The 18,981-nt window shown below is 36.0% G+C and overlaps 1 protein-coding gene across 1 annotated transcript; it reads right to left on the bottom strand.

The window, feature by feature from the left end:
* Positions 1-750: 750 nt before the first annotated feature.
* Positions 751-18,680, bottom strand: LOC140144088 (proton-coupled zinc antiporter SLC30A2-like). The gene is made up of 7 exons (XM_072165923.1): positions 18,503-18,680; positions 16,862-17,008; positions 14,900-15,053; positions 6,334-6,550; positions 4,083-4,188; positions 1,558-1,692; positions 751-1,170 (listed from the first exon to the last, which is right to left on the bottom strand). Exons 1-7 carry the CDS (start codon positions 18,666-18,668, stop codon positions 1,010-1,012), a joined length of 1,086 nt encoding a protein of 361 aa, XP_072022024.1. The 5' UTR covers positions 18,669-18,680; the 3' UTR covers positions 751-1,009.
* Positions 18,681-18,981: the final 301 nt, after the last annotated feature.

The raw sequence follows: 18,981 nt of genomic DNA on the forward strand, positions 1-18,981 counted from the left end.
CTTTGAAAAGCTAAAAGGTTGATCCAAGAAAAAGCTCGCGGCCCGAGCTGAAGCCTATAAAAATCGAATATCTTATACTAAATGACTGAATTTCAGGCCTAAGTTTAACACCAGGATTTAAAAAAAAAATCAGTATCAAGCATTATAGTTTTTCCAGCCATTTACTGAAAAAATGAAAATTATTGCTTTTCATTTGGCTGAGAAAAAATTTTTACACTGAAAAGGTGTAACTCAAAATTTTGCTCATTTCAACACCAATTTCGATCGTTTGTATTGCCTCATTAAATGACTGAGTGAGCCTTGCAGAACAAAAGAATCTGTTGTGCAGGTAGCTGACTGTATAGGGATACTTATTACTATTGTGCTACCCTTAGAAAAAGTACATTGCCTCGGTCTGTGTAATGACAGGTTCAGGGTGAGATTTTGAACACCTTTTCGTTAGAAAAGGTCGCGTCAACTATAACTTAGAAAAAGTAAATTGTCTCGGTGTCTGTGTACTGAAATGTTCAGGACCGTTTTTGCACACAATAAGTCAGTCAATAATGACGTAGGGTAATTTATTTTGTACTACATATCAACTGTTTAGTGCCAGAAGTGTGTAAGTGCAAGAACTGCTCCACGAGCATTTGGCAATTTACACACAGTATATTAATCCTCTACACATGGCAGTCATTGCACTTACCCACTTCTGACACTGAGCAGTCAATATGTTGGCTTTGCGTTAGGCTATTATAATAATTATACAGTTTCATATGCTTTTAATTTTGTATACATAAGTAAAAAAACACGATAAAATTTGCCTTTTTTTGGGTGAAAAAGTGCTACCACCTTACCCATAGTATTACATTTTACATGCTTATTTCTTAGAGGTATAATACTTGCTAAACAAGTCGCTACCCCGGCGTCCGAAGTTTGGCAATGCCGCTTACGGCTTACCGTATTTACAACACATTTTACTTCACAGGCCAATACGAGTACAAGATAATACTTCTAATACAAAAATATTGTTCTAAGCTGGTCCAGGCGCTTTTGCGCACTGGTAGTCTACACCATCGTCGACCATTTCGATTTGAACAGTGGATGTTATCAGTTGGAACTTGGTTTCTAGTATGAAACGTGCTTGCTGTAATACACCGCGGGTATCAACGGACTCACCATCGTAAAAGGAAGCTGAAAAGGAAAGATAAAAAAATAAAATGGTGTGCACTGTCATCCATTACGTTACACGTGACTCAAAGAAATTGTCATATTTCACTGCAACTTTTAAACACAATTGGCTGTAATAACTCAGATAGTCTAACAATGTCTATACCATACCATACCATACCATACCATTGTGCGACTCAATGTTTGATAACTTGTTGAATATTTTATTACCAAGGACATTAAAAAACAAACGTATACCGTATGTTATTAAAGGAGGATGACCTAATTTCATCGCAAATGCTATACATCCACTTTGTGTTGTGTTGGGGGTAGGGGTTGGGGTGACGGGTCCAATCGCCATATCCTTCTTTTGTAGGCCTACACCATGCTGATATATAATCATTAGCTTACCCAAAACAAGATGAACTGAAACAGCATCTAAGCCAGTAGTCAGAGACCAAATATGAAGAGAATGTACGCCCTCTACGCCATCTATCTCACCCAATTGCCGACGCAATTCTAAATAATCTATGTGTGGTGGTTTAGCTGAAATAAGTTAAAAAGATAGAAAAGTGAAGTTAGTGTGTGATTACTACTACCACTAGTCCATCAACACTACATCATGAACAAATTATATCGCCGGGAAGTGATTTTTGAGTACTTTAACGCATAAACCAAACGTTACAAATAACTGATGATGTTGAGGAACATATCAGTTATCACATGCTTTTTTAACTTAAACAATTGACCGCTTTGAAACTCCCCGTTTTCAAGCCTTTCCAATACGAGTCAATGCGAGTATCTATTAATGACAACAGACGCATTATGCGCTGATGATGCGCAGTGATTAGGTCATCTTAATTTTTAATCTAGTGGTCAGTACGGGCCAAAACCCGGGGGGGGGGGCACTCCAACTTTGGAGGTGACGCGTATGTAGGGCTGTTAAGACCCTTTTTCAGCATCGCTGTCACCCAAAGACCCCATATTTTTTACGAACACATGCTCTGTCACCCGAAGACCCCTATTTTTCCATTTGATCTGTCACCCAAAGACCCTTACAAGTTCAATTTGAACAGCAACTTTCATTTAGCACTGATTTTGTTTCTTATTTTGAAAAATAAAGAAAGTTGAAGCCATTTAGTACTAGAAATTCGATTTTCGTGGTTTCTGTGACGCTTTTTTAGCCTTTTTCGGCTCTCACTCAAAGATTCCATTTTCATATTCTCACCCAATGTCCCCATATTTTTTACATTTTGCTCTCACCGAATGCCCCTTGGTGCGAAAGCGCCAGCCCTACATTTATATCCATTTCATATTGAAGTGCCCCCCCCCCCCGGGGGCCAAAAGCTTCTCAGTTTCTTTATGATTAAAGTAAATTCCATATTAGGTAATCCTTTAGTAACCTATTTTCAATATTCAACAAAACAATGTATAGTCGCAACAAGTGAATCCGTGTTACAACAGCAACAGTATTAAAGGAGTATTTCGTGATCCTAGCATCCTCTATTTATGTCATTTTTCATTAAATGTCAACGAAAAAAACCTATTCCCAAAATTTCACTTGATTCCTATTTTGCGTTCGCGAGTTATGCATGATTATGTGTATTACACTGCTCCATAGACAATGCGTTGTAATTTCGTTCTGGGGCACCAGAACGAAATTCAAATTTCACGATATCTTTGCTAAACGAATTAATCAGCAAGAAATATTTTGTACATAAACATTATGTAGCCAGAGGTTTCCAGTGATATAAAAATCTCAACTTTTTTTGAGAAAAGTGGGGGGATGAGGCTGTGGATCACGAAACGCCCTTTTAAGGGCTGGGGTATGAACGTTTAGACAGTATTTATTTTGGGACATTAGAGCACATCAGACATATCGAATTGCATTCTGAATACGAAGAATGTCATTCTGATATCAAATAATTTTGATTTTTGAAATTCGCAATTTAATACACATTTAATGGCAAATCATTAAAATTTGATATTTTTGATATTTAACAGTACTTGAAGTAAACTTTATAAATCTGATGATTTATACTTAAAGTGTATGTAGGTGGGATGAAAAGCCGACGATCAATTGAAAATTTTGACCTTTCGTATTGAAGATATGGATTTTTTCCCAAAACACCAAAAAAAAATTAGGTCTTTTTGGGAAAAAATCCATATCTTCAATATGAAAGGTCAAAATTTTCAATTGACTGTCGGCTTTTCCTCCTGCTACATACACTTTAAGAATATATCATTAGATTTATATAATTTACTTCGAGGACTGTTATATATCAAAAATTTGAAAAATATCAAATTTTATAATTTGTCATAAAATTTGTATTATATTGTGATTTTCAAAAATGAAAATTATTTGATATCAGAAAGACATGCTTCGTATTCAGAATGCAATTCGATAGGTCTGAGGTTCTCTCATGTCCCACAAAAAATACTGTCGAAACGCAATAAACGCTCATTTTAGATCCCTTAATACGCTGATCATCCGACAAAAATATATATGATGAAATTACCCTGCTGATCACCCACTGAATAAGCTATCAACATGTGTAACACCAGGAACGTTTTTTTCTCACATTTCCTAGTTATACGTGTGATCGAAGTGCCAAAATAACAAGTGCATTTACACAATAGTTATGGTTCGTTTACTACCACGAACAATATACTTGGGGGTGACGGTGTGGAACAGACCGTGTCACAATTCTAATTAAGACTTTTTGTGTTTTGTGTAAAGGACTTGGTTTAATAATTAGCATTGTTTGTCCTACTTGTTACAGTGGGCTATTTCAGTTGAAATCCACACACCCCCTATGGAAGACATGTCCTTAATCTCCTACATTCAGGTACCCCATGTAAAATTCACACTCCCTGTGTAAAAGATTAAGGCCACGTCTTCCATAGGGGGTGAATGAAACAAAAATTTAACTCACCCTCCATTAATATTCTAAGTGTGTCTCTCAATAGACGGAATGTAGTCAACACGACCAACGCAGAAAACATAAATGTGCAAATGGGATCCACGATTTTCAGGCTAGGCTGTATTATCAAGAGATAAAGAAATATCAAAATATGAATACTAATAATAATATCAATAAAGACGACAAAATAAAACATCTAAAACAGGTGTGCAACCAGATGGATAGCATCATCCCCCATTTTCATCAACTAAAAAATGATATTTACATTAAGGGGGTACTACACCCATTGATTTTTTTTGTATTTTTTTGCATTTTGTGAATAAATTACAAAAAATTGGTGGCAGCGGTATCAACGTAGCTTACCTGCTTTTAAAAGTAGAAGCCAAAAGGTGGTACATCACTGATGATTTAAATTCACTTCATTTTGGAAAGCTTAATATCAATGGATTTCGTTAAAATTTTGGATATGTGTTGCTAACACGTTAGGGAAATAAAGTTGATATGTAAAATGGGAATAAGTGGTTCCTGATTTCTTTTATGACTTCATGAACTTGGTGCTCCACAACTATCAAAAAGGAACTGGTTAAAATGCTTCTATTTTCAATGTTGAGCTATATTTTGTATTTTTAACTTGCGACATTATTTCACTGAAACTTAATTAAGCCATAGGTAACAGGTTACCACAACCATACTACAGCAATGTTGAAAAAAATTGTATTTCTTGTCACCTATACCACCATATTGGGTAGTTTTCCGTAAGCGTAACTTTTGTGATTTTGGTAACTATTTTATATTTATTTGTGAAATCCATCTCAACTAGGCATTCTAAATTGTACTCACCATTTACATCCCAAGGTATATTAGATTATCCACCTTGCACTTCTCGATATATATCCAGTTAAAGACAGAATATCAAAATTATTCCTCATTATGATACATTTTGTATCACAGACTCTCACATGTGTATTCAAAATTGATGCTTAAATTTGACCTGAACCAATTGACCTATAACCTGACATACGGTGACCTAATAGCCTTTTCTTCTCCTAACAACACATCAATAACAACATCAATATCAAATTGACTAATGACTATGCATCTATTGTGTAAGTGTTTATTTAATTTATTCAGTGTTATATATTTTGATAAGCACCACTAGATTTTCAGAGAGAGTATAACAAAGGATTTAATGTATTCTATTCATGTACCCTACTTGAACATGTTGAAAAGAATAAATTATGGTTTGTTATGAAACACGCATCTGAGTTACCAGGATACGGTAAACAAAAAATATATAGGGCTAAAATGACTTACTATACAATAGTTTAAAAGCACCTTTTTTATTTATTTTTTTTTAATTTTTTTTTTATCTCACATGATCCGTGCATATATCGCCTCGCTATAAATGAAAAAATATTTTTTTAGACCAATCAAACCAATATATGGGTGTAGTACGCCCTTAAAATGTGTAAACTTGCTATTATCATTCCTTGCCAAAATATTTTAATGATTACTTGAATTATTATTAGCTGAGTAACGTATGTTGAAAATGTCAACTACATTCACTTAATTTGTGCAATTCGATATGAAATCAATCGTGCTAATAACACCTTTGGTCAATTTATAACAAAAAGTGACCAAACGTGAAAAGCATATATGAAAGCTCAAGAAAAACCGAAATAAATATCTAAATGACTCGATTAAGGGTACACGGTGTATTGTTGGCCGAAGCAGCCAAAAAAATTATTATATAAATCAATATATTATTGAAAAATAACACTTTGATGTTTTGCAAAAGTGCATTCTACAAAATCATACTTTGAAAACATGCTTGATTTAATGTTGAACCACAGGACCTCCAAAGGCGTTCCGGTTAAGAAAGCTGCCCAGACTAGTCTTCTTTTTACTTTTTAGGTCTCCAGTACTAGAGCGCATCTTCGAACCCACGTCTGTGACATGGTTGATGGTACTACCATAGACTTCAGGTGCTGGTTGGGCGTTACAGTTTGCAGTGCTGTCATATATTCTGTCTTAGTAGGTGCGCTATCGTTAATATATTAACCATGGTTCCCTGATTTTACAGCTCCACTGGTTTCCGAATTCAGCGACCTTGTTTGCGTGTTACCCTCATACCAATACCAACTTTTGCTGCTTCAAAATGGCAGTTGGCTGCACGTGGCAGTTTGGTGGGACACGCATGTGACTTACGGATCATCCCACGGACATGGATATATGAATTACGTGGCATGGACATGTGACTTACGTCAATATAGATGATTATGGCGGCAATGCACACACCTATACTCTGTACAATGTCCCCTATGACATGTAACACTGCAGCTCTGATGTTGAAATTATCGTGATACCCCTCGCTGCTTTGCCCCTCTGATTTTGTCGCACAAGGCCAGCAGAGCGACAGAGAGACACCATCACCATGATCACCACCATCATGTGAATGACCATGGAGCATATCACCAAGACTGAAAACAAGAAGATATTAACAAACCATCATTACCGTGTATCAGTTGAGGTAGGGGTGGCCGTCATTGTTTGTTACCATGCAAGTTGTGTGTAAATACTTCTCGATAACATAAAACACATTGAAGTGATTACTTCTCTTTATTACCGTCACGAAAAAATATCTCCAAATTTATGCATCAAAATAATGTTAAAATTGAAATAACAGAAACCCAGTATAGTTCTGCAAATTCATTTTGACCTCTCTTAACCCAGAACGATAAGTCGAAGAAGATGTGTCAATGTAATAAATTGATATCAAAAATTATAAGAAATTCTATTTACCTCATTAAGGTGATTTAATACCCTGATTTTCATCAGTACCCATCTTCTTTTTTTTGTTGCAAATTTATAAAGTATATAAATATGTTCATCATCTCATATCCTGAACTTATAAAACATCTCTACATACAAAGTGGTTTTAAACCATTTTAGAAAATCATTTTAGCCCTATATATTTTTTTGTTTACTTTATCCTGGTAACTGAGATGTGTGTTTCATAACAAACCATAATTTATTCTATTCAACATGTCCAAGTAGAATACATGAATAGAATACATTAAATCCTTTGTTATACTATCTATAGAAATATACTCACTGATTATAACACTGAATTAATTAAATAGGCCTAAATAATCTCTTCCACATAGACAATCTAATACTACACCATGTATGTATCTTCTATAATATGTTGTTAGGAAAAGAGATTAATAAAGGCTATAAGGTCATCAAAGGTCAGGTTATAGGTCAATTGGTTCAGATCAAATTCAGGCATCAATTTTGAATACATGTGATAGTCTGTGATATCATACATGTCTTAATAAGGCATCAATTTTAATATTTTGTCTGTTACTGGATATATAATGGAAATGTGTGAGGTGGATATACTAAAATACCTTGGGATGTAAATGGTGAGTACAATTTAGATTGCCTAGTTGAGTTGGATTGGGTAAATAAATATAAAATAGTTACCAAAATCACAAAAATGAAGCTTACGGAAAACTACCTAATATGGTGGTATAGGTGACAAAAAATACATTTTTTTTCAACATTGCTGTAGTGTTGTTGTGGTAACCTGTTACCTATGTCTTAATTAAGTTTCAGTGACATAGTGTTGCAAGTTCAAAATACAAAATATAGCTCGACATTGAAAATAGAAGCATTTTAACCGGTTCGTTTTTTGATAGTTGTTGAGCACCAAGTTCATGAAGTCATAAAAGAAATCAGGGACCACTTATTCCCATTTTACATATCAGCATTATTTCCCTAATGTGTTAGCAACACATATCCAAAATTTTAACGAAATCCGTTGATAGTAAGCTTTCCAAAATGAAGTGAATTTAAATCATCAGTGGTGTACCTCCTTTTGGCTTCTATCTTCAAAAGCATGTAAGCTACATTGATACCGATGCCACCAATAAAACGAGAAGATTTGCCCCTTCATTTTGCTTACCACTTTGTCCGATTTTTTTTGTAATTTCTTCACAAAATGCAAAACAATGCAAAAAAAAAAAAAAATAGTACCCCTTAACATATCAAAATTAGGAGTTTCTAATCGGTGAAAATTACAACAACAAAAAACTGAAACTAAAACGTGGTATACTACAATTGATACAAATTCAACAGTTTTTGGATGATTTCTTCGGAAATATTCCGAACGCCTAATTTCAATATCTTAATGAGAAAAATATGAGCTTTCACCCGATACCAAAATCTGCATATTGATATGGTAAAGTGGGGGACGAGGCTGTCATTTAACACAAAACTATATACAAAATAAAGTTGTCGATATATGGAAAATTTGTAATTTGATACCTCGTTTGGTACGAAGCGATTCTATCCCACTGATTTGAATGTGAGAATGTTTGAAAGTGAAAAATGTGGATATTTTCTCCTTGTTACGGGCTCAATAAAACCTAACAGATGAGATGAACTACACTGTGTTCAATATCTGCCTACTTCTATACTTCAGTATATACTTTTGATTTTTGTTAATGCTAATGTTTGTCTCGTTTGAAAAGATAAATTTTGTGAAACAAAGTCGTATCATGCTGAATGGGGTATCAAAATATGCAGAAAAAATTATCCATCTATCGACTACTTTATTGTGTAATTTAGCTTTAGTGTCTTTAAGAAATTACATTTGTTCTAAGTGTCCGGATACCTTTTGTGCAACTTTGTTCCATAACCACTATAGGTATAGGATATTTTTTGTGTTAGCTATAGCCCATCTCCAGAAGTATTAATTATATTTGTACTTGCTCAAGCAGCATTTTGTGCAAATTTTTATTGCACAATTTGTTGCCGTTCTTTTTTATGAGTATTTAAGTGCCTAAAACGGCTAAAATGAGGCTATGGCGCCCTTTCCAGCCTTGTCTAATATTAATCGCCATAGACTTTACATGTAAAATTAAAATGTCCATAAAAAAGAACGGCAATTGTGTAATAAAATTTCATAAAATGCTAATTGAGCAAGTACGTATGCAATACAATAGTTTTCGTGAGGGGCTATACGAAATATTTTTATATATTGTATGTATGGTCTTTTCAAAAATAAAATGTCCATCTGAAACATAGGTATTGTCCCGCGTTGTAAAGCTGAATTTATACTCAGTTTTTGCCTCGGCGATTGGTATCGATTGATCGGCTTAACGCTCTGAAAACGGTAGTAAACAATGAGCATGCATGAGAATCGCTTTTCTGCTAAAGAAATCGAGTATAAATTCAGCTTGACGTAATTATAAATCTTTAGTAAATTGGAGCAATGAGATAAGAAGATTCCCAGGTGGGAAGGGGATGGAGGGTCTTCCTGTTTGAATATGTACGGGTCTGTGCAGCAATAGAGGCCCTGCATGAAATTATCGATTGGCTCCAAACAAAGGATTTGAGCCGATGTCCTTCACCGTAGTTATGGCGGAGTGCAGTCCATTCAATCAAATGTTGTCATCAACCTATTTGATCGTAGTGCATGGTTATGTGTGTGAGACGAACTGTCACGGTAGATTGCAACCATGCTTTTGTTGAATGCTTTTGAGTAGTCCGCCATATTTACGGGATGATACGTCACATTCAAGGCCTCTATATTGGTAAATAGATGAGTTGATTTTCAACGGAGACCAATGCGCTCTGTTGGGAGCATTTGGGAAAAGGTGCCTGTAAAGGCGCCAAATGTAGACAAATTTGGGTGCCAGTTGTGAAAAATTGGTGTATTGATGGTTGCAAAAACAGGAAACTATAGGTGTAGTAAAAGTCAGCATTTGAAAGTCTGCGAGACACATTCCCCGTATAATAATGTTTCCAAGACCCCTCCACCCGAGGAGTGAGATAGCACCCCGTATACCATTGTTACATACCCAGGGGCTATTTTAGGAGAAAAAAGTCACTGCACGTTGGCAAATGTAAAGTCTCGATGATCAACCAGCTGTGACGAGCTTGCGGGGAGGGGTGGAGGGATGGTCCCTCTCCAGCTTTGGCGATTTTTAAAAATCATGCATTTTAGTCATTTTTGACTTTACCTGATTGGACACTTGACACTCATTATATGTCAGTCAAACGCTTTTCTCACTTGTAGGGCGTTTAGGACTATTTTACTGGCAAGTTGTCAATGTTATTAGCTCAAACGGGTGGGGTCCAAGGATCCACCTTAGATCCTTTGGTGGAATCCATCGTCAAAGCCCCTTGCTGGGACAAGGAGTAGAGTCTCAAGCTCACGAGTTTTTTTAAAGGCCTTTTTTATTAAGTTTTCATGATTAACTTGGAAAGCGTTTTCTTGAAGTCATATCATACGATATTTACTTATTTTTGGTGAGTGTAGACAATAATTTGGTTTAATTCATTGAGTGAAAAATTATTTTATTTTATGACCACTCAAACAGTAAGAACTTTCTTCTGTTGCGGTGTTTATTACTGATAACATAATCCCCACTAATTTGTTTCCAAACCACGCATAGTCATATCACGGAAGAATACATGGATTTGTGCACAAAAGATCTAGATCCTGAAAAGAAACCACAGGTAACCTACTTTTAGCCTTGGTTCAAGGCGTTAGGCTGTTTTTTCACACCACTATTTTCTTTAAAATTGTTTAGTTTGTTCACCATGGTCTAAATGGCTTTACTGCTTAAATATTGTTAAATTATGTCAAATCATATAGTCGGGATTGGGAACATTAGATTTGGTTGGGGAACCTGGAATTGGAGTATAAGCCTAGTTTCATTTTTTTTTTCGCTTTTCTTGATTATTTTTTTTTTATATCAGCCATCTTAAAAATCGTTTTTAAGACCATAACTAGACATCTAGATGCTATTAAAAAGTTTTGACCAAAACCAAAACGCGTTTATAGCATTATGTTTAGAACGTTTTCAAAACATTTTACCTATGTCTCAATGTCTCACTGAGACGAATCCAATTTCACGCATTCCTACACCTCAATGGCAGCCATAGCTGGGTCCCCCTGTTAGGTCTATTCCACCTAAAATGTGAAATGATGTGGCCTTGGCGGGGATATTAAGCTGCATTCCATCACCCGTGTTACACGTAATAAAATTCAGCATCGATTTTTAAGCGGATTTAATGCACCCAATTGTGCAGTAAGAACACACGTTTTGTGCAGACGGGACCCAGTAATGGCCGATTGAATTCTGACCTTCACTTGGCTCGTTGGATTTGTCAATATATCTATTTGCCGAGATATGGGTTAAATTTGCTTATTTTTAGAGATATTTCGACTCGGTGACTATGTAACAAATACACAGCCTTCTGCTTTTCCATTTTAAAAATGTTACGTCCATTTCACAGTGTTTTGGTAGGCTTTGAAATTACTCAATGATGACAAGCGATTCAAGGTCCAGAATTTCATTCTAAGACAGTGTCAGAGGATCAGGACCAACAAAGAAAATTGCAACGATACTAGCGATTATAACCTTTATAAAAATCAAAATTAACGATTACACATTTTGGATTTTGTTTACAAATGTTTGGCCCTAAAATTATTCTCATACGCCGTTTAATGTTCATGGCTACTAGTTACTGGGAATGATAAATATTTTAAGTAGCGTAGGCCTGAAAAAGTAACAAATACAACCATCTTACATGACTGTTTTAAATACATTTTTAACTATTATGTCTTTTGGGTTATTTTTGGTCATTTTGGTGCCCCAAAAGAGGATTTTGTAAACATGTTAATGTCATTTATCGACTGGTATCTACAAAGAGTAAATTGTGACACCGAAACGAGAAAACCATTGAAGGGAATATAATTGTATTATTATTTTCTCAATTTAAATTCAATTTGAGTAGTTTTTGGTAATGGGTGATATTTCTCAATATATCCAAAGCTCAAAACTTCTTAATGTTCACCAGGCTACGCCAGTGAGTCAGAAACAAATTACTAACAAACTAGTAAGGAACTATTACTACATTTCTGGTCCTTTTAGCCAAATTTTATCTCTAAAATGAGTGTCCTAAGCATTTTAATGCTATTTGATGTTTGATTATCTTCTGGGAGTAGCTGTGGTAAATTTAAACTCCGAAAAATCATGCCCTTAATAGAAACAAATTACCATTTTGTCAATTTTGGGTAAATTTCAGTCATTGTACATGTAGTCATATTTTAAATAGCTCAGTGATGACAAATTGGCACGTCGGATTTTATGTCAGGACATGTCACGTCAGAGAATCAGAAACAACAAAATAATGTAACTATAGACGAATCCAACAAGCCAAGTCATGGTCAGGATTTACTGAGTCCCGACTGCACCAAACTGGTGTTATTACTGCCCAAATGGGTGGATTGAATCCGCTTAAAAATCGATGTTGAATTGTATTGTGTTGTAAACTTTCATCATTCGTTTGTCTACGTGTAACACGGGTGATGGAATGCAGCTTAATATCCCCGCCAAGGCCACATCATTTCACATTTAGGTGGGATTAGACCTAAGGGAGACCCAACTATGGCTGCCATCGAGGTGTAGGAATGCGTGAAATTGGATTCGTCTATACTGCAATTCCACGTTCACCTCAAATATCCCCCGACTACGGGGTTGGGAAAATGTCTTGAAGTACAGCGAATCCCGCACGTTTTGACGACATAATATAAGTTTATTGTACAAATGTACACGAAGCGCGCGAACATGTTGCTATATTGAAGCGAAAATGGTGAAATATGGTGCAAAAGTAGAATAATTTGAATGAAGAGCGCAACAATGAGCACGAGGATAAAATGACCAAATGAGGTTAATTTGGACAGAAACCCACATACAGGTGTTACGTCAACGTGGGGTGATTGTATATACTGTGCCCCTTATACATTTTTGGTAGTTGCCGCACCCCATTTGCCACGCAGGTTGACAAAATGGAAAGTTGCCAGAATTTGTTTTGATTGTAAACACTATCATGACTATCGTGAGCAAGGCGTGAAGGGGAGGGGAAGTTGATGATACTAGCGGTTAGCAAACTTTGTCTATAATATGCATGAGGCCCTTAAAGAGTTTTCTAGAAACATGAGAAAAGGGGTAATGGAGTGTAAAGGGCGGCCAGCGCAAAACCTTTGCCATTTCATCTGAAAATGACCATACGGTAGATGCTATATTTAAAACATCCATATTGAGTTTGTCGAATAGCATAAAAATATTTTAAGCACGGATTTTTAATTCTCACAGCACGGATTTTTAATCTCACGTTAAAATAGCACCTGTACATACCGTAAAACCCAGTCTACAAGCATATATAGTGGTTTTTTTAAATAAAATCTTTAAAAAAATTATTCGAGACAAGCGTAAGTATGAAAATACAATAGATTGGTCTTAAAATAATAATAATTTGTATATGCTTGGATCCGTAATTTATTTGCTCAAACTCCATAATGGCGCCTGGATTAATGTAGCTTTCATCAGAAGCACTCTATATGCTTGTAAACGAGGTTTTACGGTAGTATGGCCCCTCTATACTTTATGCAGTTTTGAAATGAATGGTAGATACATACCCACCAAAGCAGTTTTCATGAAATATTGCGCACATACTTGAAAACAAACGAGAAAAAGTTATTAATTGAGAAACGATATAATACATATTTTTGGAAATATATTTCGTCTGTTTTGTCAGGGTACGTCATTTTGAAACCCATAACCAAGCATGAGGTCCTTGGTTCGTTTTTTGTTTTTAATTGCTCAAGCAATATCGAAAATTACATACTCTATGATGTTTTTCATGTTTTTCTCCTGTTAATATATATATCTTTTTGGGCGAACAAACTGTAGCACGAGTTACCGTAGCACAAGTTTCCATGTTTATTATGAAGGGAAAATCTTTTTTTTAGGGTATATCAAGATAAAAATTAACATAGTAGTAACTGTTACTTATAAAAGTTGTAAAATTTCTTCATTTAGCAACACTATGAGAATCTAGCCTTGAATATTTGGTATTAAAATAAAAATAATCAATTATGAGTCGGAATGACTCTAAAAATCATAATACACAGATTGACTTCTGTTTCCATTGTTTCAAGTAAGTCAATGATTCTACGCAAATTTTCAAAGAGATAACATTGGGCTATTCCATTTAAAATCCACACTACCCCTGTTGAAGATTTGGGAAATATTGTCCAAGGGGTATGACTTTCAAATCGAATGAACACACCAGTATCAGCTCCATTTGAAATTCACACTCCCTCAGAGGGTGTATGAAATTCAAAGGGAGCTGTCTAATGCGTTCATTGCATTTGAAATTCATACTCTCGGTGGAAGATATTTCCCAAATCCCAGGCGGCGAATGACATGATCGAGCCGGCAACTTATGAAACCGCCCAGCCATATGGCATTTTCCAATATAGTCAGTTAGTTTTGTGGGGTTCATTATCGAACCCCAACGGTTTTAGCTTGTATTTATATTATTTATCAACATAGGCCTATTTGTTTGTGATATTTCAAGCGTTTTAACATTTCCAAATAATCCCATTCAATTACACGGTTGACGATGAAAATTTACTGAATTTAGAGAATGCAATGCGGCAACCACCTGCCAAATGACAGGGGTAGTGTGGATTTTAAATGGAATAGACCATTTGTGACCGTACAGCACGAATGAGCCGTAAATGTCCTCAATTGTATTCTTAGTTACAGTGTAAAATGGGCATGAAGGTCATATTCAGAGGTATTTCAATTTGGTGCTACGTGTATCTCATTAAATGAGGTACACGTAGAACCAAATTGAGGTACCTATGAATACGACCTTCATGTCCATTTTACACTGTAACTCAGAATACAATTGAGGACATTTACGGCTCATTCGTGCTGTACGGTCACATTTACACTTACCATATATTTACAAAGAGTCCTATAACTGCAGTAACTAACATTATTATTCCGTCTATCTCATATTCGTTGTGTATTATACGCTCAATAGCCATATACACAAGAATGCCTGTCAACACCCAGATGACGAGCAGCGAAAACAAAGCTCCCAGTACCTCTGAAATAAAGAAAAAAATATAAAAGGAACATTACAAAATATTATTTATTATTTCAGTAGAAATATTTTTACAGAAAACCCATGTTAGTGTTTGTTATCAGCCCATTGGGATAAGTGGTGTTGCTTGAGCTATGCCCGATTCCAGAAAACACTGTCTACTTTGCCTTTCGAACTGGCAATAAAAGTCAAATTTTAATATTTGGCCAATTTTCGGAAATATAATGTCCCTAAACATGCCCAAAGACCAATTTCTTGTTATGAGACCTAATTTGTGAATAATACATATACAGTATCTGTTATAACCAATCAAAATTCACATGAAAATATTAAATTTTGGACGAATTCATAACCTGTAGTACTCAGAAAGTTTGAATATTATAGACTTGTGCCAAGTGTTTGAAGTTTGTGAATGCAATTTTAAGAATTCATGCCAAATTAAACTATTATAGTTTGACTTTTCAATAGAACTACACTGCAAAAATATTATAGAGCACGGTGGCCGAGAGTACGGTGGCCGAGCGGAACGGGCTAGGACTCATAATCGAAAGGTTGCGGGTTCGAGCCCGTCGACGCCATCGTGTTGTGCCCTTGAGTAAGGCACTTTATCTCGATTACTCTTCTCCACCCAGGTGTGAAATGGGGAGCTGATATGAATACTGTCCATTGAGCGCCGCCCAAAGGTATGAGCATGCCTTGGGCATTGTATGGCAGCTGACATATTCTAATGACGGCTTTGGTACATGTTCACATGTGAAAGGCGCTGTATAAATACCAACATTTTTTTTTTTTATTATAAAAAAAGGGGCGATTCTATGTTGAGCAATAATGTGTTGGTAAAATAACATTCAACAAATACACAATTTATTTCATCGATCATTGCCCAACGGTAGGAACTTCATGAATTTAGAAATGTTGGGTGATATAGAATCAAATCCAGCAACGTTGATCGATCTTAAGAAAAATGTTGGGCGATAACGTGTTGGTAAAATAACATTTCGATCATTGCCCAAATCATTTGCATGAATTAATGAAACGTTGGGCGATTTTAATCAGGTGCAGGGAAACATTTTTTGTTGGGTGACTTTTCTCCAACTGTTATGTAAAACGTAACACGTGCTTAAAGCAAAATTTCATGGTGTTTTACCAACCTTGATAAAGAACATTTTTTCCTGCCAATAAAGTTGGGTAAAGTTTGGTTTTACCCAACCATGGGCACATGGTGTTCTTTGGCGAACTGTGATTGGTCATTCGTGTTGTGCAGACAATATACAAATACATTGCAGACAACAAGATGACCGGTGGGTTGCTGCAAAGCTTGTGTAGATTGGGGTCTTCAAGATCTATTGGGGATGTTTGAAAAGGGTGGTTTATATGTGCCCCGGCCCCCGCACGCCGTGCATCCGCAGGTATTCATGATTGTCGGTGAACTTTAAAAACTCCCCTTTTGCATCTCATTTCGCGAAGTTTTTTTTTTTTTGGGAAAAACACCCCTTTTTAGCGATTTCGCGACTTATTTGCCCTTCGACAATACCCCTATTTTTCCTAAAACAGAAATGCGTAGGCTGCGCGATGAAAATAGCCTTTTGTCAATTTCGCGAACATGTGGTTTGAAAAAACACCCCTTTTTGTGTGTTTCGCGAATCGCGTTTCTTCATCTGAAAACAACCCTTATTTCGCGAAATTTTCGACGAACATGAATACCCGCGGATGAACGGAGTGCGGGAGCCGGGGTATATGCACGTAATGGTGGTTTATATGTACCCGTAAAAGTGCTTTATATGTGCACGTAATGGGTGTACGGTCCTTACCTGCACGATGCCATCCATAGTTCATATATTTAGTGGGTGGTTTATGTGATAACCATATAGCGAATAACCCAATAACGAATCCTATGAAATCAGTAAACATATGAGCTGCATCTGTCATTATGGCAAGACTCTGGGCTAAATATCCACCTGTGGTGAGAACAAATGATTTAAGAGAAATCAGAGACATATGAAAAAGAACATCTTAAATTTCATGGGCATTTCGATGTGGTTATTCTTGCATGAAAAAAAACCAGAAATGTGCCGATAAATAAACAAAAAGTCAAACGTAAAATCAGTATAAAGAAAACAAAATCTGACATTAGACATAACAGTACGATAAAAGAACTTCTAATCTTGCGCTAGGACACTATATTTCCATACTATTCATTTTTGAATAGAATCCCTAATTATTTTGACTAGTAACTGTTCAATTGACCATACGCTACAAATCAATTTTTTGACAAGATTACTTATATCATTTTGACTTTTTTGGTATGTAGCTCGACAAGTCATTATTAACAAATTTGATGATTATGTTCTTGTCGTTTTGACTAGAATCTATTATGTTTAATGACCTGATTAGAATATCCGAGTTACATTAAAAATGGCCCCTTCTGATTGTTTTTCCTAATCAAATTTGAAAAGTTCTATGTCATAAAAGAGTGTTTTAAGAGTGTAATACTAATTCAATTCTGAAACTATGGCTAACATAAGAATGTATTGCAAGATTACGTTAATCTGGCCTTTAACATGATGGGCATATATACCGGCGTTTAACGACAATCACCGGTAATAAATTAGTTCACCAAACAGAAAACAGAGAACCAAGGATGGCAACTACACTTTTCTTAAATTTATATAAAATTAACATTTGAAATTTCTACATGTATACGACACAAAAATGAGAACAATATGACCGAATCTTCAAGCACACCCATCCATTATTACTGCTTTGTACTAATGAACCGGAATAGAGTTAATTTATATAACCTACGGGTACGTTACACTCTTTGATGGGATAGAGAGACAAAATACCGATTTGGACTTTTATCAGTTTGGCTGGACGTTCTGCTACCCCCATCACCACCCTTCTTCGCTCAGAAAACTGAGTGTTTAATAACATGTGACAAGTAACAGGTAGCTTCATGTCTATGACACGCTTATATGTGTAACAGTCTGGGTCTATTCAATATGTATGTTAATATGAGTCCAATGGTCTAGATATTGCACAATACTCCTTATACAATATGTTTGTTTGTTTGTTTGTTTGTTTAAACGGTCGCTCCGTGTGGAGACACGCTTGGGTCCTGATGGGACCAGGCTCAAACAAAATGCTCAAGCCAGGCTAAAAAGCCTATAAAAAGCATGATGGCCTGTACGTATGGAAAGAGAAGTGAGAAACAGATTTGAAGACAAAGAACAAGGAGAAGAATGCCACTCCCAACAATCAAGTGAACAATGTTACTGTCAGCCTTTGGGTCAAGAGAAATGAAGTGCTTAATCCAATCTCAAATGCCACTGTGTTTAACACTGGCCGCGGCTGTTGCTATTGGGTGATTTCAGTGGCTGATAGAAAATTCCAGTGGACTTAAACTGTATGTGTCAGTTTTTTCAGTCAAGTTTAACGAAAAGAGTCCTTACCTATAACCTGTGCTATCATCAACGCGGCACTAAATAAACATGCTAATATAAGTTTCTTCCTCGCCTGTACTAATATTTCATGTCTGGAATGAGGTACGGAATGGTGGTGTTTCTCCACAGCCCCATAATCGGAATCAGCATTGTTGACTAGTTTCATATCATCCATATCCTCACTGTGTTTTCTGCTGATATGAAGCTCACGAATTGGCGATCTTGGCCTGTAATGGAGATTTAAACAAGATATAGAATTACGGCATTATTGGTATTCTGTATGTACAGCATGCCATTCCATCAACTCACGAGAAGAAATGAATGCGCCTGGCAGCACTGTGCGTGCAATTTTACAATTAATGAATATTTCGCATTTGTTTGACGTTTGCGATCTATGGATATATGAAACGTGTGCATGTTTCCCCAGGAGCACGCGATCAATCGGAAAATTGCCCCCCACCCTCCCCACCCGTATTACCACAGTGTCC

Source organism: Amphiura filiformis, unplaced genomic scaffold (genome assembly GCF_039555335.1).
Source record: "Amphiura filiformis unplaced genomic scaffold, Afil_fr2py scaffold_39, whole genome shotgun sequence".
NCBI classification, from domain to species: domain Eukaryota; kingdom Metazoa; phylum Echinodermata; class Ophiuroidea; order Amphilepidida; family Amphiuridae; genus Amphiura; species Amphiura filiformis.

Coding starts and splice junctions, on each gene's coding strand:
- LOC140144088 (XM_072165923.1), bottom strand. CDS start 18,668: ATGGATGATATGAAACTAGTCAACAATGCTGATTCCGATTATGGGGCT. Junction 15,054..16,861: donor CTATGGATGGCATCGTGCAG/GTAAGGACCGTA, acceptor TCTTTATTTCAG/AGGTACTGGGAGCTTTGTTT. Junction 1,171..1,557: donor TTCAGTTCATCTTGTTTTGG/GTAAGCTAATGA, acceptor TTTCCTTTTCAG/CTTCCTTTTACGATGGTGAG.